Source organism: Dryobates pubescens, chromosome 7, assembly GCF_014839835.1.
Source record: "Dryobates pubescens isolate bDryPub1 chromosome 7, bDryPub1.pri, whole genome shotgun sequence".
Classification (NCBI taxonomy): Eukaryota; Metazoa; Chordata; class Aves; order Piciformes; family Picidae; genus Dryobates; species Dryobates pubescens.
The window spans coordinates 17,642,549-17,669,373 of NC_071618.1; the positions used below are offsets into that span (position 1 = coordinate 17,642,549).

At 43.2% G+C, this 26,825-nt stretch overlaps 1 protein-coding gene across 1 annotated transcript; it reads left to right on the forward strand.

Moving 5' to 3' along the window:
- Window positions 1-1,501: 1,501 nt before the first annotated feature.
- DCT (dopachrome tautomerase) lies at window positions 1,502-26,825 on the forward strand. The gene is made up of 8 exons (XM_009901491.2): window positions 1,502-2,017; window positions 12,873-13,172; window positions 14,558-14,658; window positions 15,706-15,872; window positions 20,392-20,571; window positions 20,678-20,813; window positions 22,937-23,138; window positions 26,480-26,825. The coding sequence occupies exons 1-8, from the start codon at window positions 1,717-1,719 to the stop codon at window positions 26,659-26,661; spliced, it is 1,569 nt and encodes a 522-aa protein (XP_009899793.2). The 5' UTR covers window positions 1,502-1,716; the 3' UTR covers window positions 26,662-26,825.

Here is a 26,825-nt window from a genome sequence, read left to right on the forward strand (position 1 = left end):
TACACCAGAGAGGTGTATTCAGTTGCTGAGTAGTATGTGCAGGTCTGTTGTTCAGAGTGTTTTTGAGTCATTGCCTTAATTTATAACTCCTGAGCTTCTTCAATGTATTTTTTTCAGCAACTAGTTGTACTTTCTGACTTTTTGACACATTGTGTTGACAACAGCCAGTTCCATGTGAATTGAATCCTAAGAGAGATGAGTTGAAATCCATTTCAGACTACATGGTATTACTAATTGTCTTTGTACATCCATAAATGAAGTAGAATTGTATTTTAGTTTGTCTGGCAATTAATACATTTTTTATATAAATATCTGAGAACTTGGGTGCTGATGGTAGTGTCTGCAGTGTGGATGAACTCTTTAGTTGCATGATGACAATAAGCGTGCTGCACAGATAACAGACTTCTTGTGCCAGAATAGTGTGGTTGGACATCCATGGTAATATTGAATAGAAGAGACACAACCAAAACTGTTTCCATTATGCATACTTACAAAAATGGCTAATAACAGAGCTGTGGAGAGAGAGGTAGAGAAAGATTTTGGTGAAGCAGAGAGAGTTGCCAGTTTTTATTCAGCATGGTAGAGATGAACTATTAGCTATTGCTTCAGAGTCCTTTCATGCCATATCACTACTTTACTTTGATTTATTCATTTTATTCCACTAGCACACAGAAGCTGCATTGTGGACAAGAACTGCTGGGTACTAGGAGCTTTTGAAAGTAATTTTTGTAGATGACCTGAACAAAACCACTTGTCTGCATGTCTGATGTGTTTATTGATCTTACAGACTGTCTCCTACCAGCTGGGTAATAAATGCTTAGCTGTGCAGTTCTGAAAGTCTAGCAGCCAGACCAATCCCAAGAGAAGCTCTGGTGTAATGATGGGGAAAGGATTAGAGATCAAACAAGAACCATTCACTTTTAAAAATCACTTAAATAATTTATTTTACATGAGAAAAGGCTATTAAGAAGGGAACCCTTCTCCACTTGCCATTGAGAGGTTTGCAGTATCCAGCACTGTGGTTCTGCAATCAGTAGGTGGAGTCTCCATCCCAAACAGTTACTACCAAGTTCATTACTTTTATTAATGATGCACCTATATCCTCTGTGCTTCCAGTTAATTTTTATTGCTGTTGCTTTAGTGGAAAGTATTATCTTGCAGTGAATGAGTTGAAAAGAGTTTCCTCTTCTATTTCTTATCTATTTACAGGGTTTTGATTAAAAGAACAAACCTATTTCTCCAGCCACCTCAGCTAAACCACAATCATCAATTTCTCAGAGCTTTCATGAGAAAGACCTGAAAAAAAAATCGAATAAATCTGAGGCATTCATTCTTCTGACAAGCTGCCAGAGCCTGCAGAACTTGCTCTCATGCTGGCATCTTTTCTGCCCTTGATGTCATGTGCAAAACACGAGGATTTGTGCTGTGCTAATCCCTCTAATGAGGGCTTCTCCCAGCCTCTATATAAACCCTGCTCAAAGCTGTGACTGCTGGGCAGGAACTAGAGAGCCAAAGCACTTGTCTTTTGAACTACATTCAAGGCAATTAGAGACTGGGATTAAACAAACACCCAACACCAGCATCTCAGCAGCAAAAGGGATTATCCTGGTTGGCTGGGGCATGGAGCTGTGGTGAGGCCAGGTTGTCTCTCGGTGGAGATCTCCCTGTTCCGCTTGCTCAAGTCCAGCAGAGAGGCAGAGACTGTCCCCAGCCATAATGGGCACCCTGAGGTGGCTCTTCTGGGCTGGGCTGGGCTATCTGAGCTGTTGCTGTCTCCTCCAGGTGCAGGCACAGTTCCCTCGTGCCTGCATGACAGTGGATGCCCTTCGCTTGAAGCGCTGCTGCCCAGCCTTGGGGATGGAGCCAGGCAACATCTGTGGGTCCCTCCAGGGCAGGGGACGATGTCAGGAGGTGCAGGCAGACACTCAGCCCTGGAGTGGCCCCTACACCCTTCGAAATGTGGATGACCGAGAGCGGTGGCCTCTCAAGTTCTTCAACCAGAGCTGTCAGTGTACAGGTGAGAGGGGTGCAAGGGTGAGGGAATGGTGTTGAATGGCTCTGCTAACCCTGATCCAAAGCCTAGAAACATCCCTCATGGCATACAGTGTCAAGAAGGCTTCAAACACTACCAGTTTCCTAAGATTACTGTCATGTTCATGATGTTGTCAGCACTTTTTCAGAGCAATGGAGTAGAAAATGTTTCTTTCATGCAAACTTGTGAGTTTTCCTCTTTGCCCCTGGAATTGTCCCTGCAGCTATCGCCTTTTTCCACAGGGTTTGAGACAACTTCAATACTGTGTTCAAATCTCTGTCATGGTGCTATGAACCTGATCAGTTTGCATTGATCAGAGATTTATTCCTCTTGGAGCAGTACTTTGCAGCACAATATACCCCTGGGCACTGAAAATGTGTGGATGTCTGCCATTGTGTTTCCCAGGGTTGCTATCTAACTCTATAACTCACTTCAGTCTGAATAGGCCTGTACAACCACCAGAATCTTTTTCTTTTCCTCCCCATCTCCAGCCACTCTTTTTCTATATGACTTTATGTGGGTCTCTGTGTTCATGTGCTGGAGGTGAAATGTATTAGAGATGTGCTTGAAGGCTAACCTGGCCCAAAAGATCAGATTTTAGTCAAATCAGTTACTAGCAGGAGGAAGGGAATACAAAGGTGAGGTCAGGGGTGGATCAGATGCCAGGGCCTTTTCAACAACAACTTTTGTTGAAGGAGCATTAAAATGAATGAGATTCACAGCTTCTGCCCTAACTAGCAGAAGATGGTACCAGGAGTCAGACAAAAGGCACGTTTCAAGCTCTGAAGTCACTTGCTAGGCAGATTTCAAATGAAGCCTGGGAATACTTGTTGGAAACATAAAATTATTTGGATTTTCTGTCATGGGAAGAAGAGCCTGCTTTTCTTCAATGGTATTCTTAGAACTAGCTGAACTGTTCTTTCTAAAATACCCCTTTGCTCTCACTGTCATAGAAGCCCAGATCAATCTACAAGGAAGCACTTTAGAAAATTTCAGCCAAAAGGGTTAAGTTTAGCAACCTTGTTATCAACTGAAAGCAGAGAGGTAGTGGCAAATTACTTAAATGGATATATAGCACTACCGAAGCTTCTCAAAATAATAGCAACAGACGTCAGAGCACAAAGCCATCTCTATCTCTTTCTGTGACTAGATTTCAAATGCTTGTGTGGAAGTACTTTTCCAGATACTGTACCAAAAAAACCCAACCAAGTGATACAAGTTTTTTCTTTTTCTTTTTCTTTTTCTTTTTCTTTTTCTTTTTTCTTTTTCTTTTTCTTTTTATTTTTCTTTTTCTTTTTCTTTTTCTTTTTCTTTTTCTTTTTCTTTTTCTTTTTCTTTTTCTTTTTCTTTTTCTTTTTCTTTTTCATTTTTTCTTTGTCATTTTAAATGTTCTTATATTCCTCAAAGCACTAATGCCAAGTATCTTATACAGGAACAAACCCTGAGTCAGAAAAGCACTGAAGCACATGGGAATACACCAATATTTATTTAGTTGAAGTGATTAGGGCATCAAAACCTGGGGGCAAATTGAAGAGCATTATTGGCAGACACAGTCTGCATAGATAGACATTCATTTGTCCAAGTATTTGATACTTGCAGGGCTGGGTCCCAAGTTATGTGTCCAGAATGTAGTGTCATTTCATTCAGCCTTCCTTCTGAGATGTCCAGTGGCCTTAGTTCTTTGCATGTGGTTTCTTCTGCTAAATTTTTATGTCACTTGTTTTTCTCTTTCTTCTCACAGTCCTTATTATCCAAATTTAACAGTGATAAAACATTAAGGTGGAAGTCATCCTTAAGGATGATTTTCAGAAAGGTTTCCTGGGCTTTATTTTGGATGACGCTACACGAAAAGGCATTTTTAGGAGAATGCTACGAAGTTTACAACTACATGCAATTTGAATGAGGTCTGATGCTTTTACAGTGCTGGTGACCATGTATCTGTGTTTATTAGTATCTGGTTGTATTTCCCCCCCTCTATTTTACACACTAGTTGGCTCTTTGCACACCAGGGTTTTAAGTTGTGTGACGAGGTCTTTATTAGGCACCTAGATCTATGGTCCCTATGGTAAGTAACATAAATTAAATATCCTCATTCAAAGGGACATGGAACAGTGCCCACTTCTATTATTGAAGGTATCTTATTTTTCAAATGAGTATTATATTCAGGCTGCCTATTTGAAATAGTTCATGACTTGTGCTGACCCCAAACCACACCAAGGCTTGCTCTAGCGTTTTTAACAACGTAAGCAGTCATGTTCTGGTGCTATCTTGGCATTGTTTAATTTATAGTTTAGACATAGTTTAAGAAATAAACTATGGGAACTCCAATGATTCTGTTTGGTTAAACAGTGCCATTTAAATGTGTCACATACCTGATGGCTGTATGTTAGGAAACCTAAGTGGAGTGGTGAGAAATAGGGGCCAGGGTTTTTTCTGGAGGATTCTGGAATTCTTGCAGTAAGATAATCCATTGAGTTTTCTACTAAAAGCTTAGTAGTTAAGGATAAAAGGAACTCTGAAAATGTGGCCATTTATTGTATCTGCTCACTGAGGAAAAATGCCTTTAAATCACATCCATCCAGGGCTGGATGCAATGCTGAGCATTTCTGAAAAAATGAGAAACCCAAACACAAACAAATATGAGTGGTTATTGTGGGGTCAAGTTATTTTAATATATATGTATATTTTTTTCTCCTCAAATTAATGTAAATTTTATAAGGAATACCAAACCACCCAACCAAAAAAGACAAACCAAAGCAACCAACATTTATTCTCCATTTCTAGACTTTACCAGATAATATACATTAATCTTTCTTTGAATGGGGAGAAATCTAACAGAGTAAGGTTAGTACACTAGAAAGATCCATTTTTACTTCCCATTTTCTGTACAAAGAGCTATGGTCAAAACCAGAGTTGTGTGTCTATTGTCAGGATGCTGTTTGCTGCATGTTTCACTCAATGTGTTGGTAGCAGCAAAAAAATATCATCTCTAGAAAAAACATGGGTATGACACAAATGTAGCTGGGAGGTAGCAAAGAGATTTTAGTTCTTGTCTAATTTCAGTTTTGAATCTGTTGTATGTATCCTACTCACCTAATATTAATTCAGTTTATATAAATTGTTAAACTGATGACAGTTCCTGACAGCATGTGGTACCACATGAAGGGGCACATGGTAGTTTGTTTTTCAGTAAGGTGTGGATATTGAACTACACAAAATATTGGATGCACCAGTCTAACCTGAAAACTGACACATGTAGCTAATTACACAATGAAGCAGTATTTCAGTGGGATAGCTAAATTTAGTTTAGAAGAATACTGCTTTAGAAGAATGATGAACTAAATAGAATAGAATAGAATAGAATAGAATAGAATAGAATAGAATAGAATAGAATAGAATAGAATTAATCAGGTTGGAAGAGACCTTTGAGATCATTGAGTCCAAATGTTATTTTGAGTTCTAAAGTTGTACTAATGGGATACAGATCTGGTATAGCATTTTAGAAACTACAGGAGATTATTGTGAAAAAACCCCACTGCAGTCAGTCATGCAGTTGCTAGTACAGATTGTGACAGTGATTAAACAGTGATGTAGTTTGAGTTCATTGAGGAATTAAACATAATTATATATTTTTTTCCTGATACTTTCTCAGGCTGACATGTGGATATGTACTGAACATAATTCTTCTTTTTTTTTCCTTAGAAGTTATTTTTGGGAAAAAAATCTTTTCACATCCCTGTGCAATATATAATCTAATCAACATATAATCTAATCAACCAGGGGACAGAAGGTTTAAATTCTATTGTTTAGCTTTAACCAAATTGCTAGTTAAATCATGTAGCTGATATAATGGCCCTTCCAGCAGGTAAAAATGAGCTTTTGAAGTAGTTATAAAGTAATTTGCTAATTGTAGGGCAGCGTATCTGTGGGATAATACTACACTGTATTATCTTGAATTCTAAAGTAATATACATTTAAATTTACACTGTAAATATATATAAAACATATACCCCCCCCTATATAAAGTATAAACATATACATTTACATTATGAATTTAAAGTAATATGTATACTACCCTGGTGATCCTGTTAAAAGGTTGTGATAGGTGTAGCTCTTCCACATCCTACAGTCTAACAGTATGTCTAGCTAAAGAATCAGACAAGAGAGGAGATGGTCATTTGTCTCACATGGTAGCAATCCTGTTCCTACCCTTGGGATGCTGCAATATGCTGGTGTTTTAAAAATAATACAAGTTCTGTTTTAAAGCAATGGCTAAAGAAGTCTGAAAAGGAGTCCTTTCTCCTCATCTGATATAAGTGATGTATGTTAAAATGGTCTCTGTGGAAAGAAGAGGAATCACAGCTGCTTAGATTTCATTTTGATACAAAACAAGGCAGAAGGTGGTGAGTCATAGAATCATAGAATCATAGAATCATAGGTTGGAAAAGACCCCAGAGATCATCATATCTAACATATTACCTAACACCTCGTGACTAACTAAACCATGGCTTCAAGGGCCATGTCCAATCCCCTCTTGAACACCTCCAGGCATGGTGACTCCACCACCTCCCTGGGCAGCAGATTCCATGGCCAATAACTCTTTCTGTGATAAACTTTCTCCTCACCTTGAGCCCAAACTTCCGCTGGTGCAGCTTGAAACTGTGTCCTCTTGTTCTGGTGCTGGTTGCCTGGAAGAAGAGACCAACCCCCACCTGGCTACAACCTCCTTTCAGGTAGTTGTAGACAGCTGCCTCTTTTCCAGGCTAAACAACCCCAGCTTCCTCAGCCTCTCCTTGTAGGGCTTGTGCTTGAGACCTCTCATCAGCCTCACTGCCCTCCTCTGGACATGTTCAAGTGTCTCAATGTCCTTCTTAAATTGAGAAGCCCAGAACTGGACACAGTACTCAAGGTGTGGCCTAACCAATGCAGAGTACAGGGCACAATGACTTCCCTGCTCCTGCTGGCCACACTATTTCTGATGCAGGCCAGGATGCCATTGGCCTTCTTGGCCACCTGGGGCACACTGCTGGCTCATGTTCAGCCAGCAGTCAACCATTACTCCCAAGCGCTTTACATGATCACAGAAGGAAAGCAGGTTGGTCAGACAGGACCTGCCCTTCCTAAATCCATGCTGGCTAGGCCTGATCCCTTGGCCATCCTGCAGGTGCACTGTGATTGCCCCAAGATGGTCTGCTCCATAATCTTTCCTGGCACTGAGTTCAGGCTAACATGTCTGTAATTTCCAGGTTCCTCCACGTTGGGTGCCAGATTTAGCCAGACTTGGCGACGACGGAGGTTCTTGGAATCAATACGGCTGACCAATATGATTGGGTATTGATCCTTTATTGTTCCAGTATTGCAGGCCTATGGCTCAGGCCTATGGTGAAAGCATGGCACAGCAAAGCACGGAAGGAAAGGAGATAGGACAGGCAGGAAAAGAAGAAAAAGTGCGTAGCAAGGAAACTGCTACAACTTATATAACCTTGGTATGCCTTGTTGGCATGGACTCATTGGTCCCCTATGAGTGACCACACATCACACTGTTGTAGATTATTGGTCCAACTATGGATGACACACGAGGTTTGTTGATGCAGGTGCATGTCCTGTTGTCCCAAGACAACTGACTATGTTTTTAGCTACCAGCGTCTTGTTTTAGTTACAGTGCTGCAAGCACAGCACTGTTTTGGCATACTGGTAGCTGGCTCTGCACTTCTGCTGAGCATGGCCTACCACCATGTCAGGCTCTAGGCCTGCACTGCCAGATTGCTCACACCGCTCGTTGCTGGTGCTCCCACATACATGCACTTCAGCTGGGCTGCTGATTTCTCAACAAACTCTACTCTGGAGAGACTGGTTTCATCACCCACCTCCTCCAAACCTAGTTTAAAGCCCTCCCAATAAGCCCTGCCAACTCTTTGTGCTAGAGCCCTCTTGCCCTTTCTAGATAGATTCACCCCATCTAGGTCCAGCAGGTCAGGTGCAGTAAAAGTTGCCCCTTGATCAAAGAACCCAAAATTCCATTGCTGGCACCATTTCTTGAGCCATTTGTTGATAGCATGGGTTCTCCTGTTCCTCTCAGTGTACACTCCTGCCACTGGGGGAACTGAGCAGAACATCACTTGAGCTCCTGCCCCATCAATCATCTGAGGGCCTTGAGTTCCTTTTTGATTGTCCTGGTGCCCTTCTTCTCAATCTCATCACTGCCATCTTGGATTACCAGCAATGGGTAATAGACAGAGGGCTGGATTAGCTTTGGTAGTCTCCTGGTGTTGTCCCTTACCCGGGCCCCATGTAGGCAGCAGATTTCCCTGTGGGATGGGTCAGGATGACATATAGGTCCCTCTGTTCCCCTCAGGAGAGAGTCACCAACAAGAGTAACCCTTCTCTTTTTCTTTACAGTACTAGTCGTGATGGCTGGAGTGGACTGATTTACTTTAGGCATCCCCTCAGATGGGTCCTCTCCTGTCTTCTCATCCACATTGTCCTCGACCTGCAGGGCCTCATTCTTATTGTGCAAGGGCAATGGGGGAGGCGAAGAGGGCCAGGATGGGTTCCCCATGCTTCTCCTAACAGGGACCTGTACCCATTCCCCCCTGTTTCTGGGGACGCCTCCCCCAACAGGGGAGGTCTGTAAAGCCTGCTCCCACATACCTAACTCCCTTTTGCATTCCCTTATAGTTCTGAGTCTTGATACTTGATCCTTTAGCTCGGCCACCAGATGGAGAAGATAATTCACCTGGTCACAACTCACACAGGTGTTGTCTCCTTCACCCTCCATTCCAAGTGCCAGGCTCCAGCACTCTCTGCAGCTAGCAGCCTGGATGCCTGCATGCTTCTGCGCTGGCTCTGTCTGGGTACCTACCATTTTTCTAGTGTCCTTTGGCCGAGTCTTTACCATGGCTGGATCTCTTCAGGCAGGTGACATTAAGTTTGGTTTTTTTTATTGTTTGTTTAAATATATATATATTCCACCTGACTACTATATTGTGCCCAAGCTACCACAGAGGCTTCTGCACTCTGTCGGCTGACCCGGCACGCGCTGCTAGCTGCAATCCAGCCAGGAGGCTCTCTTGCCAAATGGCATCGCGCAGCTTTGCTCTCTCTCTTTTTAATTTCCTGAGGCTGATGTCACCCTCTCGAGCAGGCACACGAGAAGATGACCCTGCTGGTCCTCGCTGTCTGCTGAGGTCCTCCCGCCCCCAGAAGCCCCCAAAAGAAAACCAAAATAGAGCACCTCTCAGGTCGAGCACGCCAGTCCCAGTCCCAAGCAGCTCTCTTGCCACAAAGAGAGTGGTGGATGGATTCCTTTCTAACAATGTCAAAAACATTGAATTGATGGAGATAATAATTTGTGTTATACTCATTGTCTGAAGACCAACCACTTGGTCATTCCTGAAAGCGGTAGAACAGACAGGACCATCTGAATTCAGTGACATGGTCTCCTGCGTGTGCCAAAACAATCCCCCACACTATGTTCTCTAGGAACCACAAGAGAGGAGAATAGTTTCTGTTGTCCCTGGCACAGCCTCAGAGAGGTGATACACCGAGTGGCTACATGTTAGTCACTGAACATGAAATAATGCTAAAGTGTGAATCCTTGCATGTTCCTATGGTCCTTGTGTTCCAAAGGATCTTCAAAGGGTCTCACTGTATTACTGAAAATGTCCACTGTATGCTACAGCCTCATAATAAAAGATTACTTTGCCTGTTCTCCTAGAGCTGTACCATTGAAATCCACAATCACCAGTGTAGCAAACATTGAAGTTAAGTTGTAAAAGACAAGGACATGCATTTCATAGTGCTGGCATGTGGGAAGTCCACAGAGTATTATGTAAACTTTCTGAAAACAGCAATGCATCATTTCCAGACCAGTGGCCTGGTAGAGTGCTTTAGAAACAAATGATGAAAAAATGGTTTGGGTGGCACATAAAACCTCTGAGTCTGAGTACTGCAGTCATTCCTGTGAGAAATCCCACAGAATTCCATCAGCTTCTTGCCATTTAGGCTTCTGTGTAATGACAGGCTTGTGATGCATGGAGTCTCTTGGAAAAAAACAACAAACAACAACTTTCAGTTTTGTGAAATGTTATTATTGTGTGCATTTCTGACAAGAGAACATTACTGAATAGGCCTGAGTATGTTACAAAAGTGTTCAGAACAATCAGCAGAAATACTGCAGTATGCAATACCACTTTCCCTGGAAATCAGCTCCTCCTCTTGCTAGTTTCTCCTTTACAGCAGTTCTCCTCCTTACTCTCTAAAAGCTCATGTCCCATTAAAGAGTGTCTGGTGAACTGGCAGACAGAATGGACTTCTTGGATTACCTCACAGATGAGGTGGTTAAAGGAGAAACTCTTGAAGATCATCAATTGAAAATAATTAGCACCTGCCCAAGGGAAATGGGTAGAGTCATTGGTTCATCTGGCTCCAGAAGTCACACAGGTGGAGAAAAGCCTTTCCCCGCCCCCCCCAAGGGTATGACTCAATATATCAGGCTTTTGAGAACTTCTTTTCATAGACTGAGGATGCACATAAAGTATACATAAAGTATAGATATTTTTCCAGTGAAATGACCTTTGACATCAAGAACTGTGTAGATTCAAAGGGCCCTCACTGAGAGAGGAGTAGGTAGCATCAGAGTCTCAACAAATGACTTGAGGAGCCTTGTTCTGCTGCCAAGATTAGACAGGGCAAACCTGGTCCTGTACTAACTTTTGTTCTGATAGAGTTTTATTTCAACGTGATGCTTATCCAGGGCTGTGGGTTGTTTGAATTACTGGAAGAGCAACTGCCAATCTCAAAAAAAAGTTGCTGACAGATCTTTTAGTGGTTAATTCCTGCTTTGCTCCCCTATAACTTTGTTTAGGAAGGGATAGCAGCCCAGTGTTCCAGAGATTCATGGTCTGTGTACTGCAGCTTGTGCAATATATGTGGCCTAATTAGGCAATGTTTCAAGATATTCCTGATATTTGTCATCTGGTCAGTACAGACAGGAGTATGTGATGAGCCCTAATAGCTATACTGAGTTGTCAGAAATGAGCAAGAATACAGGTAATGGAGTACACTAAATCCATGACAGCAGTTGTTTTCTTCTGGTGTGACTCTTGGAACATCATGACAAAAATCAGCCTTCTGTGTTGCTTCTCCCCTATCTGAGTCTTTGCCCTCATCATAATAACATATTGATGCAATCTTATTTTTTTCATGAAACTATGAACTACTTGCTTTTTCTGGTGTCAGTGTTTCTCCTTCTAAACCAATGCAGGCTCATGGATTTGGGTGTTTTCTGTCCTGTCTGAAGATGGCAGCTCTGCCTGCATCAGGACAAAATGTATGTCATACTCCTAGGATCTGCCCTTATGGTATGTCATTGGGCTGTGCACAATTCAAAACCTAGATGAAGCCTTAACTTTTGTGGTCTCTGACCTTGGCACTGATCCTAAGCTTCATGATAGCATGTAAACCTCTAGATCTTAGAGCCTCTGAACTTACCATAAGCTCTCCAAACCTACAGTTAAGGGTCTTCATGTCCTCTTGGTAGGATTCACAGTAGTCTGTCACAAATGTTTAGAAATCAGCAGCCCTTATCCTAGAGCTTGCCATAGGCAACACAGCCTTCACAGTAATAGCCCTTGTAACCTTGGAGGGTCTTTGAAATTGGTAATAAATCCTGTAGTTCCTGACAATCTGAAATCATTAGTGTCAGCTGTTCTGCTCATAGACTGAACTCTGAAGCCTAGGAATCTGTGTCCTAGACTTAATAAGCCATTTCACTATCTTCATGTTAGTCTGAAGCCTATCCTGGGTGTAGCAGCACCAGTATGTGCAAGGAGCAGTGAGATTTTGTGCAGTTTTAAAGACAACTGTTGTGGGGTGACTATGTGGGCTTGGAGGGACAGTGGGGTTAGAGGGTTTCAGTGCAGATTTTGGAGAAATGAGTGGAGGTTCCAGAGGGCACCCGGTTGCCTTTCTGCTCCCTCCTTCCCTTAGCTGCAATGCCCATTGTCCTATGCTGCTATTACACCCTCAGCCTGAATACAGTACCCGCTGCAGGAATGGTCAGCTGTTCTCTGACTCCCTCAGCAAAGGCAAAGCAAGCTGCAACAGAGCCTTGCGGCAGCCTGCTGTGGTGGATGGGAGGCCACGCTTAAGGCAAACTCTGCTCTCCTGGGTTCTTCCACTACATTACAGGGTCTGAACTAATAGCCCAGAGTGGACCCAATTGCTTGCCTTAGGAACAATGCCAGTGGGGAACTACAGTACTGCAGTGTTTCTCAGGCTCTTATTGCAGCACCATTTAATAACACTTAAAGCGTGACCTGCAGCGTTCCTGGTGCTTGTCCTGGATTGCACTAGATCCCAGATACACTGTTAACAGACCTTAATTTTGCCCCTAAGAGAGATGTTTTGTTTAGAGATTTTTTTTCTGTGCTTAAGGATCCATGTGAATGAAGTCTTTTCTGGCTTTGATCCTAGGAGTCTGGGAGTACTTGGAAGCAAATTGAGCAAAGTACTTCATTACTGTGCTTAACCCAAAGTGCTCAGTTCTCTGTTCAGTGAGACTGAGGGCTTAGTGGAGCTCTGAGCACCTTTGGGCCCATTACCCAGTGTTTCACCTCCCCAGCCTGCTGAGTGTGATTCTTGGCCCTGACATGGCTCTAGGAAGTGAGCCATCCTTCTGGTTAGGAAATTGGCAAAGTTACCAGCCTGCTCAGCTCCTGTCCTTTCTAAGAACTGATGTCTCTGGGGGAAAAAGTGCTAATTCCCTAATTCTTCTGCATTTCACTGTTAGATTTCCCTAATTCATAATATTGTGACTGCTATTTCCCTTTTTATTCAGGAAACTTTGCTGGCTATAACTGTGGTGACTGCAAGTTTGGCTGGACTGGCCCTGATTGCAATGTGAGGAAGCCACCAGTTGTCAGGAAAGACGTCCACTCCCTTACAACAGAGGAGAGAGAGCAGTTCTTCAATGCTCTAGATCGTGCAAAGACAACCATTCACCCAGACTATGTAATTGCAACTCAGCACTGGATGAGTCTGCTTGGTCCCACCGGAGAGGAACCACAAATTGCCAACTGTAGTATTTACAACTACTTTGTCTGGCTTCATTACTACTCAGTCAGAGATACACTGTTAGGTTAGTGTTTTTCTTATCCAATGAGTTCTGCAGGTAAAGGAAAGAGTAAAAAGTATCATTGCTGAACAAAGGTAAGTATGCTTAATGTAGCTGTGCTACTTCATCAAGCAGTGAGTCCCAGGAGCAGATTTGTGGAGTGAAACAGTTGAGGGTGAGAAGCTTTTGGCCATCTGCAATTGAAGGAGATGTGTTTCAAATTTACTGAGGTCTGGTCCCCACTCCCTGTGGCATCTGGGACACACTTGGTGCATCTTGGTGCATCTTCTATCTGACAGGGATGCATTTTGCAGGCTATACAGTTGGGTAAACTGAAGTGTTATCAGGTAGTGACTGAGTTCAAAAAGATGATCCTATTACATGGGACAAGGGTATAGCAGCAGTGGGAAAGGGGCTCTTCAGTGGTGAAGGCATAGACCATGCAGAGATGTTGTGAACCAGAGTGGTACTGCTTGCTTTGTCTTTCAGCATGTCATTAAGAATGGAATTTGCCTGACTAACCACAGCCAGTGCTTTCTCCCTGATCAGGATTCCTAGTTCTCATTACTCTTCTAGGCAGAAGTAGCTATGACAGCCCAGTTTTGCAAAACATGAGGAAACAACAGTATGACTTTTCTGCCCAGCAGTCCTATAAACAAGCTGAACAACCCATATCTACCTCCTTGATGGAGGGTATCTGCTTCACTGCTGTGGGTTTTCTTCAGTCTCCCTTTATGACTCAGTTCCATTTTGCTGGGCTGTAGGAGGCAATCTCTGGCATATCAAGAAGAAAGATCTATCAGGCACAGGATGGTCATGTGGAAAAGGAAAGAAGCTGCTGCAGTGATAACACACACATCTGGGTTGAAACTTGCTTCAGTGATAAACAAATGTATATGTGGTTTGAAGCCCCCTACCATTTGAGTGTGTTAGTTCTTGAGTGTAATATACAAGAAACAGCAAGCATAATTTGAAGAAAACCAGCAAAGGACATGTTGAATTACTGCTGGAAAGTTATGGGAAATGCTGACGTTCTCTTGACAGAGATAGAGTCTAATTTTTGCCACTGAGCAAGAGAATAATATAATATGGTACATATTAGTAAGAAGCTAAGATTATAAACAAGAAAACTGCCTCTTAAAACCAAAATCCACTAAATGGATAAGAAATCTTCACAATATCAAGCTGATGGAAATGGGAAGTTTTGAGAAGCACTGAAGTGAATATATACGGAGGAGTTTGTTTCACTTGTCCTATGCAAGTGTTGTAGCATCTGATATGTGCTCTCTTCCCAAAGGTACAGAACTGCAGTTATTTATTGAACTCCACTTGAGGCAGTAGAAGAATGTGCTGTCTTTCGCTTGAGCCTCATTTGGTGCCTAAGTGCTTATTTTATCTTCCATTTGTAGGACCTGGCCGCCCCTTCACAGGTATTGATTTCTCCCATCAAGGACCTGCCTTTGTTACTTGGCATAGGTACCATTTGCTGTTGCTGGAGAAAGACCTACAGGTTAGCTGAACAGCCTTTTCCCCTTTCCTCAAGCAGCTTCTCTCTTTTGCTACATGGCTTTGTTGAGTCAGTCAAGGGTAAGCTATTTCCTAGGACAAGTTCTTACTCAAACTCCCAGGAGTGTTTGCTCACTGATCTTTTTTTGTTTAAAGCAAAATTAGTGCCTTCAAGATACTGAAAGAGAAAGAGTTTCTCACTATAAACAATGACGTGAAGGTTATAATGGATTTTTTTTTTCTTTATCTTTGCAACAGAGGACAGAAGATGTGAATTAATAGTAATTATTAATAAAATCAATACCTACATGTAAAACTGGGTAGCAGGTATTGCCTGCTGATATTGCAGATAGCCTATAATTAATAAAACTCTAAATATTACTCCCCTAAAATGTACCATACTTAAATTTAATACATGCATATATTTAGCAGTACATCTTTTAGATAAAGAGATGTTAACATACCCAACAGTAGGTCGCCAAAGCATTGACTCATTTCCATTTGCATTACATTGGCAATATTACTGTGTATTAACTTTGCAGATCTCTAATGGAAATGGTTGGTATCAAAATAGCTGCAGGATCTTGCTTGAGTTAAATTGCATCTAACAAGGAAGCACAAGCAAATGCATGGTATTCCTCTGTTATTACAAGTTCAGATTCTTCCCCAGGGCTAGTATCTCTGGACTGAAAGCAAACCACATGCACAGCTTTACCCAATATCCACTTACATCATTCAGAAAGCTTCTTTGTTGCTTAAGGCTCAATTCATCTCTGATCCTGCTTTCCTACTTGGGTTGGTAGAAAGCCTAACACAGCCAAAAGAAGTGCAGTCCAACAGGAGAGAAAATAGTGACAATGCCTTTGCTTGGACTGACTTAATGCCCCAATCTTTTGAAAGGAGTTGGAGCAGCACTGTGACATGTGTTATAGAAATGCAGACTGAAAAGCAGAATATCCAGTGAATACCCCATGAAACAACTTGCAGGAGTCCCTTTCTTTCTCTTTCTTTTGAAGGTGGTTCCCTGCTAACACATTTCTGTCCATTGCAGCGACTGATGGGCAATGACTCCTTCGCACTGCCCTACTGGAACTTCGCCACAGGTAGAAACGAGTGTGATGTCTGCACAGACCAGCTTTTTGGAGCATCACGGCCAGATGACCCAGGGCTGATTAGCCTGAGTTCCAGATTCTCCCAGTGGCAAATAGTTTGCAACAGGTGTGAGAATGTTTATGACAAGTTCACATCCTGACCAAACCTTGCTTTCATTCAGTAATGATGGTGTGGGCTGCTTGCTCAGTGTGAGTAAGTGGCAGGAAAAGAGCCAAGACATCTCTCAAAACTGGGAATCATGGTCTGTCTGTGTGTAGATGGTGCTGTCTAAACTTTTCCCCCTGGTATTATGGAAATATATTTTTAAAAGATGATTCTTTTGGTGCAGGATTTTAGTGGATTCAACCAATGTGAGACTGCCAAAAGTCTGAAGAGTTTATACATTGGCAAGTATCCCTTTAAAGAAGAAATGCCTGCATGTCAGTTCACTGTAACTAATACCCAACTGATTTTGGCAGCAGAAGCAGAAAACTGTTTTGGCACGTAAGAAGCTAGAGACAGGATGAAAAATCTGTTCTCTTGTATTTGGTAAGACCTTAACCCTGATATATTTAGTGCAGTTTGGGGGCTGACTTTGAAGTGGCTGAGATTTCACATGGAAAACAAGACAGAGAAAGCCAGGAGCTTGCTGCCAGCTCTCTGTAGGTATATGCCGATTTGGGTGAGAGCAGGGCTTTGACAGGGTATTCATATGCAGGACTGGGGCTCTGTGACACAAGTTGCTGCTGGTTACAATACCCATATATAATACAATATAACATTCTACTGTCAGCTCTGGGACGGTGTGCAGTCAGTCAGACAGAGGTACCCAGAGTTCAGGGCTTTTTCAAAGAGTCTCTGGGTACCTAAAGAGCTACTTGAAATTCTAGCTTTAGGCACCAGTTGGCTTTACATCTTTCCTCTACTGTTTCTCTAAGACAAATAGGATTTTTTTTTCCATTTTTTTTCTTCTTGAAAACAGCTTTTGCCTTGCCTGAGTTAAACAGAGAAGGGCTTTTGTTTACTTCAGGAGTTCCCAAATAGTATTGATTTATATTCACAAGTTTTACTTCTGTTTTTCTCCTCCTCCTTCCCTCTTTCTCTCCCTGATATGAAGGACTTGCTCCCTGCAACAGCGGTATGTCCTCTAGGCCCTGACACAGGTTGTAACGCATTGCAGTTGCTTTTATTCCAAGAGAGATGAAGGATGGAAAGTGAAATCCTGTTTTCTGTCATTCATTGCATTTTCGCTGCCCACCCCACAGTGGGACTTTCCAGGTTTTTTCCCCTCTCCTCTTTGTAAGAGTTAAAAAAATAATTAGGATTGAAAGTTTAGAATAGAATAGAATAGAATAGAATAGAATAGAATAGAATAGAATAGAATTAACCAGGTTGGAAAAGACCTTTGAGATCGAGTCCAACCTATCATCCAACAATATCTAATCAACTAAACCATGGCACCAAGTGCCCATCCAGTCTCTTCCTAAACACCTCCAGTGATGGTGAATCCACCACCTCCCTGGGCAGCACATTCCAATGGCAAACCACTCTTTCTGTGAAGAACTTCTTCCTAACATCCAGCCTAAACCTCCCCTGGTGCAGATTGAGACTGTGTCCTTTTGTTCTGCTGATGGTTGTGTGGGAGAAGAGACTGACCCCCTCCTGGCTACAACCTCTCTTCAGGTAGCTGTAGACAGCAGTAAGGTCTCACCTGAGCCTCCACTTCTCCAGGCTAAGCAACCCCAGCTCCCTCAGCCTCTCCTCATAGGGCTTGTGCTTGAGGCCTCTCACCAGCCTTGTTGCCCTTCTCTGGACATGTTCAAGTGTCTCAATGTCCTTCTTAAATTGAGGAGCCCGGAACTGGGCACAGTACTCAAGGTGTGGCCTAACCAGTGCTGAGTACAGGGGCAGAATGACTTCCCTGCTCCTGCTGGCCACACTATTTCTGATGCAGGCCAGGATGCCATTGGCCTTCTTGGCCACCTGGGTCACACTGCTGGCTCATGTTCAGCTGGCTGTCAACTACTGCTCCCAAGCCCTTTTTTGCCTGGCTGCTCTCCAGCCACTCTATCCCTAGCCTACAGCACTGCATGGAGTTGTTGTGGCCAAAGTGCAGAACCTGGCACTTAGATGTGTTAAATCTCATGCCATTGGACTCTGCCTATCTGTTCATCCTGTCAAGGTCCCTCTGCAGAGCTCTCCCACCCTCTAACAGATCAACACCTGCCCCCAGCTTGCTGTCATCTGCAAATTTACTGATGATGGACTCAATCCCCTCATCCAGATCATCATTAAAGATATTGAACAGGATGGGGCCCAGCACTGATCCCTGGGGCACATCACTAGTGACTGGTTGCCATCTGGATGTGGCACCATTCACCACCACTCTCTGGGCTTGGCCCTCCAGCCAGTTCCTAACCCAGCACAGAGTGCTACTGTCCAAGCCACAGGCTACCAGCTTGACCAGGAGTTTGCTGTGGGGGATGGTGTCAAAGGCCTTGGTGAAGTCCAGGCAGACTACATCCACAGCCTTCCTCACATCCACCAGGCAGTCACCTGATCATAGAAGGAGATCAGGTTGGTGAGGTAGGACCTGCCCTTCCTGAATCCATGCTGACTGGGCCTGAGCCCTTGGCCATCCTGTAAGTGCTGTGTGATTGCACTCAGGATGACCTGTTCCATAATCTTGCCTGGCACTCAGGTCAGGACAGGTCTGTAATTCCCTGGCTCCTTCCGGCCCTTCTTGTAGATGGGCATCACATTGGCCAGCTTCCAGTCATCTGGGACCTCTCCAGTGAGCCAGGACTGTTGAAAAATGATGGAGAGTGGCTTGGCCAGCTCATCTGCCAGCTTTCTCAGCACCCCAGGATGGACTCCATCCAGTCCCATGGACTTGCAGAGATCCAAGTGGCCAAGCAGGTATCTAACTGCTTCCTCCTGGATCACAGTGGAACTATACTGCTCTCTGATTCCATCTGCCAGCTCAGGAGGCCAGTTGTCTGGAAGACAACCTATCTTGCTATTAAAAATTGAGGCAAAGATGATGTTAAGTACCTCTGCCTTTCCCTCATCTTTAGTTACAATATTCCCCTCCATGTCCATTTAGGAGCGGAGGTTGTCCTTGCCCTTCCTCTTGCCATTAATATACTTGTAAAAGTATTTTTTGTTGTCCTTCACAGCAGTGGCCAGTATAAGCTCTAAATGGGCTTTTGCCCCTCTAATTTTTTTTCCTACATGACCTAGCAACATCATTTAACATTTAATGGGTTACCTCACCTTCCTTCCACAGATGATACACCCTCTTTTTTTCCCTTAATTCACTCAGAAGTTCATTGCCCATCCAGGCTGGCCGTCTGCCCCAGCGGCTCATCTTCCGGCACATTGGCACAGCCTGTTCCTGAGCCTTCAAGATTTCTTTCTTGAAGTAGGTCCAGCCCTCCTGGACTCCTTTGTTTTTAAGGGCTCTTTCCCAAGGTACCTTCTGAGTTAGTTCCTTAAGTAACCTGAAGTCCGCCCTCCAGAAGTCCAGAGTGGAGGTTTTGTTGCTGCCCCTCTTATCTTGACTGCATATTGCAAACTCAATTATGTCATGGTCACTGGACCCCAGACAGCCTCCAACCACCACATCTCCCACCAGCCCTTCTCTATTGGTAAAAAGAAGGTCAAGCAAAGCCTTACCCCTGGGAGGCTCACACAGCTGCTGGGATAAGAACCTATCCTCCATACACTCTAAGAACCTTCTCAACTGCCTCCTTTCTGCTAAGTTCCCAGCAGATATCAGGCAGGTTAAAATTGTCCATAAGAACAAGGTCTGGTGATCTTGAGACAGCCTCTAGCTGTCTATAAAATAATTCATCAACATCTTTGGGTGTGGCCATCAAGCCAGTTCTTTATCCATCTAGTGGTCCAGCCATCAAACCCATGTGTCACCAGTTTGGAGACCAGGATGTGGTGCGAGACAGTGTCGAAGGCTTTGCACAGGTCCAGGTAAACAACATCAGTTGCTCGCTCCTCATCTATTAATGTTGTCACCTGCTCATAGAAGGCCACCAGGTTTGTCAGGTAGGATTTACCCTTGGCGAAGCCATGCTGACTGTTCCCAATCACCTCTTCACTATTCTTCTGAGTCAGTAGTGCCTCCAGGAGGATCTACTCCATGATCTTTTCAGGCACAGAGGTTGGATGGTCTTTAACAGACTCCAACTAGGATGTCGGCCTTGTTGGCCTTCCCTCTAATTTTCACCCACAAGCACTCAACTTGATCATCCTTAATCTCTAGTTCCATGGCATCTAGAGCCTCCCTGATGTACAGGGCTGTTGTACAGGGATGGTTGTGAATTCAAAATTTAAAAGATTGGTTTAAATTGTCTGGCAAAAGCTGTTCTTCCAAATCCCTCAGGACTGATCCCTCAGGTATAAAGGGAGTGGTGCTTACCTTTCTAAAGCATCCTCTCTTTGTGGACAACAAACCAGATAATTCTTGGTCTAAATGACTGATGGTCCACAGAGGAGACAGAGCCACAGGAAGCCAGGACATGGTGGCCATGGGAGTTGCTATAGCTGAGGCCTGCTTTATACCACAGGAGAAAAAGCCAAGTCGTCATCACTCTCTTCTGACTTTTGCCTCTGTCTGTTTCATGCTCAGCTTGGATGACTACAACCGCCTGGTCACGCTCTGCAATGGGAGTGATGAAGGGCCGCTGCGGCGGAGGCTTCCCGAGGGCTCCAGTGAGCATCTGCCCACTGCAGAGGATGTCAGGAGGTGCCTTTCCCTGCAGGAGTTTGACAGCCCTCCCTTTTTCCGCAATTCCAGTTTCAGTTTCAGGTTTGTCTTTCAGCTCCTCCAGCGGTGGCTGGGTCATGGGTTTTTCTTTACATGCACATTTATCAGCAAAATGTGGTCATGTGATGCTGCTTTTACCTATCCACAGGAATGCGCTGGAGGGCTTTGATAAACTGGGTGGAGCCCTTAACTCATCGATGCTGAGCCTTCATAATCTGGCTCACTCTTTCCTGAATGGGACCAGCGTTCTCCCTCATGCAGCTGCCAATGATCCTATCTTTGTGGTATGTGTTTTTCCCCCTGACTGAGTGGCAGTGGCTCAAAGGCAGATATCTCATTAGATGTTTGCAGAGCTGAATTCCCTAAAAACAAGTCCTTGAAATAGAAAATGAGAAATATTTCGTCTTCTCTTGAACAATGCTATGCCCATGTAATGGTCAAATAAAGAGGGGAAAAAGCCCTCAGAGTAATTTGTAAAGTATAAAACAAGTTTCTAGGGAGAAGAGCTGCTATTCCAAGTCAGATTACCCTCAATCATTTCATTAGGTGGTATCTAAATTAAATAGCTTATAGCAGACAATTTTACAGGTTGGGGATGGACCTGCTGGAGAGCAGTGAAGGAGAAAGGGATCTGGGGGTCCTGGTGGATGGAAGGATGACCGTGAGCCAGGAATGTGCCCTTGTGGCCAGGACGGCCAATGCCATTCTGGGGTGGATTAGAAGGGGTGTGACCAGTAGGTCAAGAGAGGTTCTCTTCCCCCTCTACTCTGCACTGGTGAGGCCACATCTGGAATATTGTGTCCAGTTCTAAGCCCCTCAGTTCAGGAGGGACAGTGAGTTGCTTGAGGGAGTCCAGCGCAGAGCCACAAGGATGACTAAGGGACTGGAACATTTTCTGTGCAAGGAGAGACTGAGGGAGCTGGGGCTCTTTAGCTTAGAGAATAGCAGACTGATAGGTGACCTCATCCCGAGAGGATGGAGCCAGGCTCTTCTTGGTGGTAGCCAATGATAGGACAAGTGACAATGGGTGGAAGTTGAGACAGGAAGTTTCACTCAAATGTGAGGAAAAAAATTTTTCACTGTGAGGGTGACAGAGCACTGGAACAGGCTGCCCAGGGAGGTTGTGGAGTCTCCTTCTCTGGAGATATTCAAAATATGTAATCTGGTGTAGGTTACCCTGTCCTGGCAGGAGAGTTGGACTAGATGATCTTTTGAGGTTCCTTCCAGCCCTTGAGACTCTGTGATTCTGTGATAGCAGATAATTTTACAGCAACAGGGGGTAGTTATTTTAGAGCAGTAGACTTAATAGCTTGTTTCTTTGTTTCAAAATTCACAGGCTAAAAGGAAGCACACCTTACCCCGGGTCTCTAGGGAACTAGAAATAATGTGATTTCACTCTTTCATCAGTTCACTGTGCTGCTTGCCACTGCGTGCATTGGCTGCGCTGTGATAAGCAGCACAAACACTGATCTGCAAATACAAAGCCAACAGTTGGCTCTGCTGACACATCTTTTGCTCCTAATAAATTCATGCAATTTTATTTTCCTCTTTCTTAAATTGAATCATGGTGATTATATAAAGAAATTCTACTACAATTAATATTTTTCTTATCTTTAAGTTTGCAATATATATATATATAGATATAGATATAGATACAGATATAGTTATAGATATATATAGATGTATATAGGAATTGGTCCAAATACTTGTGAAATGGTTCTCCAGCTTATTTCTACCAGGATATCTTTCTTACACAATGAAAACTATACTGTAATTTTATATGCAAGAGCATTTTGTATAGGATATTTTCTAAGTTTTTTTTCCAGGGTTGTAATTAAAAAATCCTATGAGATTTTCAGAAATTAATTTGAATTGCCCCAGGCACTTGTAATACTTGTCTGAAACAGCTTTCCTCTGTTAGTGCTTTATAGATCTGTAAACTCTGTGAGCAAGACCTGATCAAATTCAAGGTTATCTGGAGCTATGGAGCTGGTGACACACTAAAATGAGCATGAAGGCATCAGATTCCAACAATTTTCCATACCTGTTCAGAGATGAGAGAGATTAAAATACGTTAGAGGTGCATTCACCTAAGTGAGCTCAGTGAGCCCTCACCTTAGAGGACACACCTGCCCATTCAATGCCAGCTGATATTAAACCATCCGAAGAAACAGCTTATTATGAACAGGTGGCAGCAAGGATGTATACAGCAAAATGTCCCATGCAGGAGATCATTTTGCTCCATTCTAATGACCTTTCCTGGCTCCCCATTCTATAAATCCCACCTAAAATAGATTTCTCTTCTATCTCTTTCAAAAGCTGCTGCCACCTTGGGTAAGGGTGTTTTAAATGCTGTTCAGTTCTGAAAGAGCTTAGTGACTGTGCATGCCTACATCTGGATTTGCAGGTTCTTCACTCCTTTACTGATGCCATCTTTGATGAGTGGATGAAGCGATTTAACCCCCCTGACAACGCCTGGCCTGGGGAGCTGGCCCCCATTGGTCACAACAGACTATATAACATGGTTCCTTTTTTCCCTCCTGTGACCAACAATGAGCTCTTCCAAACAGCAGAGCAGCTTGGTTACACCTATGCCATTGATCTGCCAGGTATGTCTTGGAGGTGTGGAGGCTGTTCTCAGGCTATGCAATGAGACAGCTCATAGAGTTGTGGAAACATAGAATTGTTTGGTTGGAAAAGATCTCTGAAGTCATTGAGTCCAACCATCAGCCTAACACCACCATGGCCATTAAACCACATCCTGAAGTGTCATGTCCACATGTTTCTTGAACATCTCTAGGGAGATGTCTCTCTGGGTAACTTATTCCAATGGCTGACCACTTTTTTGTGAAGAATTTTTCCCTAATATCCAATCTAAACCTCCCCATGGCATAATTTCAGGCCATTTTCTCTTGTCCTATTACCTGATAGCAGAGAGAAGAGACTGACCTCTTTCAGATAGTTGTAGAGAGCAATGAGTTCTCCTCTCAGCCGCCTCTTGTCAAGATTAAACAATCCCAGTTGCCTCAGTTGTTCCTCATAAGAGTTGTTCTCTAGACCCTTAACCAGATTTGTTGCCCTTCTCTGGACATGTTTCAGCACCTTAATGTCTTACTTGTAGTGAGGGGCCCAAAACTGAAACAATATTCAAGGTATGGCCTCACCAGTGCCAAGTACAGGGCCATGATCACTTTCCTACTCCTGCTGGCTACATTTTTCCTCATATAGGCCAGGATGCTGTTGGCCTTCTTGGCCATCTGAGCACACTACCAGCTCATGTTCAGACTGGTGTTAACCAACACCCCCAGGTTCTTTTCTGCCAGGCAACTTTCTAGCTTCTCTGTCCCAAGCCTGCAGCATTGCATGGAGTTGTTATGACCCAAGTGCATGACCTAGCACTTGGCTTTGTTAAACCTCATACAACTGACCTTGACCCATCCATCCAGCCTGTCCAGATCTTTGCAGAGCCTTTCTACTCTCAAGCAGATTAACACTCCCACCCAATTTAGTGTCATCTGCAAACTTACTGAGGGTGCACTCAATTCCTCATCCAGATCATTGATAAAGATATTAAAGAGAACTGGCCCAAATACTGAGCACTAGGGAACACCACTAGTGACTGCCTGACAACCGGATTTAACTCCATTCACCACCACTTTTTGGGCTCAGCTATCCAGCCAGTTCTTAACCTAGCAAATTGTCCACCCATGCCAACCTCCAGTCAGCTGAGACCTTCCCACTGAGCCAGGACTCTTGGTGAATGATGGAAAGTATCTTGGTGAACACTTCTGCCAGCTCCCTCAGTACCCTCAGATGTATGCCATCCAGCCCCATAGACTCATGTATGTCCACGTGGTGCAGCAGGTCACTAATCATCTCCTCTTGGACTATGGGGGCTTTGTTCTGCTCCCTATCTTCCAGCTCAAGGGGCTGTGTAGCTAGCAAACAACTGATCTAACTACTAAAGTCTGAGGGAAAGAAGGTGTTAAGTACCTCAGCCTTTTCCTCATCCTCACGTTTACAATGACACAGGCATGTGGAAGATAAAGCACCTTTCACCTACTCACTAGCAATCACAAGTTAGTTACCACTCCCTATGTAAGATATGGTAACTGAAAGCATGCAAAAGATTTGCTCTGCTGTAAACTTGCATCAACTTGAACTGCCCAACACTGACAACAGTATGCCTTTTGGGTTGTGGGGGCTTTGATTTTGGCTCCTGCTCCCAGCACTGTTTATGCCTGTTACAGGATCCTTTAACCAGCCAATTTAAACCCCATTTTAAAGATTTTCCATGTCCATAGGTATAATGTGCCTTAGAATTTGTCTATACATTTGAAATTGCCTTTGACAAATCAGATAATGACAAGAAGTAAGAAAGCAAAGTACTTACGTACAAGAGCCAAAATTCACAACAGGAGTTACAAATACTTTTAAAAGGTACAAGTATAGGAAATGCATGAAAACCATGCTTCAGCTTGCTTTGCCAAAGATTAAATCAGAGACTTTTTTTTTTTCTCCTGCCTCAGTATTCCTTTGAGAGGCAGTTGGTGCTTTCCTAACCTATATGACCAGGGATTTCTTCTAAATGCTTACCATATATATGTATTTTCAATCTGTGGAGACTGTTTAAAGATCTAGAGACTACAAAAGATTGAAATCCTTGTCCTCAGGCTGTATTCATGAAGGGTAGCCCTGACTTGTGGAGGTATGCTGCCTGCTTTTCTCAGTGGAGCCCCCAGTATTTCCCCTGAAAATTTTAAATTCCTCTTATAGAGTTTAAGTTTTCCTCCATTTGGACTACTGTCCTGCTTCCTGCTTTGAAAAGTCTGCTGCCCCTCGGACATGAGCTGCTCTGAGAGAAACAAAGGCAGCTTGGACTGCTGCTTCTCAACTCCCACTTCGCTGTGAATCAACACATCTACCCTCTCTGCATGGTCTGTGTTCAGACAATAAAGTTTTTACACATAAACCCTTCTCTTCAAATTAAATGTATAACTTGCTAACTCCATGTAACTGCATTATAAATCAACATATTTTAATACATTGCTGGATCTTACTTGAAAGATGGTAAAATGGTAAACAGTTTGTTTTGGGACCTGACTGAATTTGGCATGACTGCCCTCAACTCTTTGGTTGACAGAGACTGCAGACTGGGGCACACAACTTGTAGTTGCTTTATAGCAACATCTCTCTGAGCCATCAATCTTCTCAAGCCCATACACCTAACTAACTTCTAAATACCTGAAGTACTTTGGAGAGTTTTTTTTTTGGTGAATATTTAGTCAAATATAACTGTTGCCATCTCAAGTATATGTAACATATTTAAGAACAAATAGAGTAGGCAATTTTTGCTTCTGAAAGCATGAACGAGAACATAAAATTCAGCTAAGTGGAACAGTGTTATTATAAGAATTGGCAACATTATCTTAGAAGATCATGGTTCTCCAGAAGTAGTTAAAAATCAGAAGATGCAATCTGAAGCCAGTCAGCAGAACAGAACCACACACTAGGCAGTGTTTTCAGTTTAAAGTTTGACAATAGGTTGACTTGTGGTCCAGATGAGAATTTGAGGGTTTTCTTTTGACTGAAGTGGCTTGGAAACAGCTATGTTGAAATGTCATTATAGAATTAATTGCTTAAATAATTAATAATTTTGCCCAAATTTTCTGTTTACCTTGTCACTGTTAATCTTTCCTGGTTTCAACACTTTAATTTGTGTGAAAGGTTGAAGTCTACATTCAGCTGTAGACTTCTCTGGCAGGAAGCATCTCTGGCTCTGGTATGTATGTTGGTTATACAGTGCACTACCAGCTTCCCCTGTGGCTAGTGGGTCTCTAAGCCACACAAGTAATAATAATTACCTGGCTGTGGGATATTTTTTTTCTCCCACATGATTTCACAAATGAGATTATGGGCTGTCCTCACTTCATGTGCTTCATATTTCCAGGTTCCCTTGAAGAAACCCAAGCATGGGCTGTCATGGTTGGATCCACAATTGGAGGAGCGCTTGTAGCTCTGGCTGCGATCATTCTGATGCTTGTGCTTTTCCAGCATCGACGGCAGAGAAGAGGTTTTGAACCACTGATGAATGTGCGCTTCAGCCCCAAAAAATACATGGAAGAGGCCTAGTGCCCTCACTTTGTTCCTTTGCTTATTCTTGTAGGGAATGACCTTGATTGCTTTGTTTTTGAGATCTTAGCTACAAATTTATCAAACGCTCCTTTGGCAGCTGATTACATTGTTATCATTCAGGTTTTTGCATTATCTTGTGAATTGTAAGATAAGATGTCTCT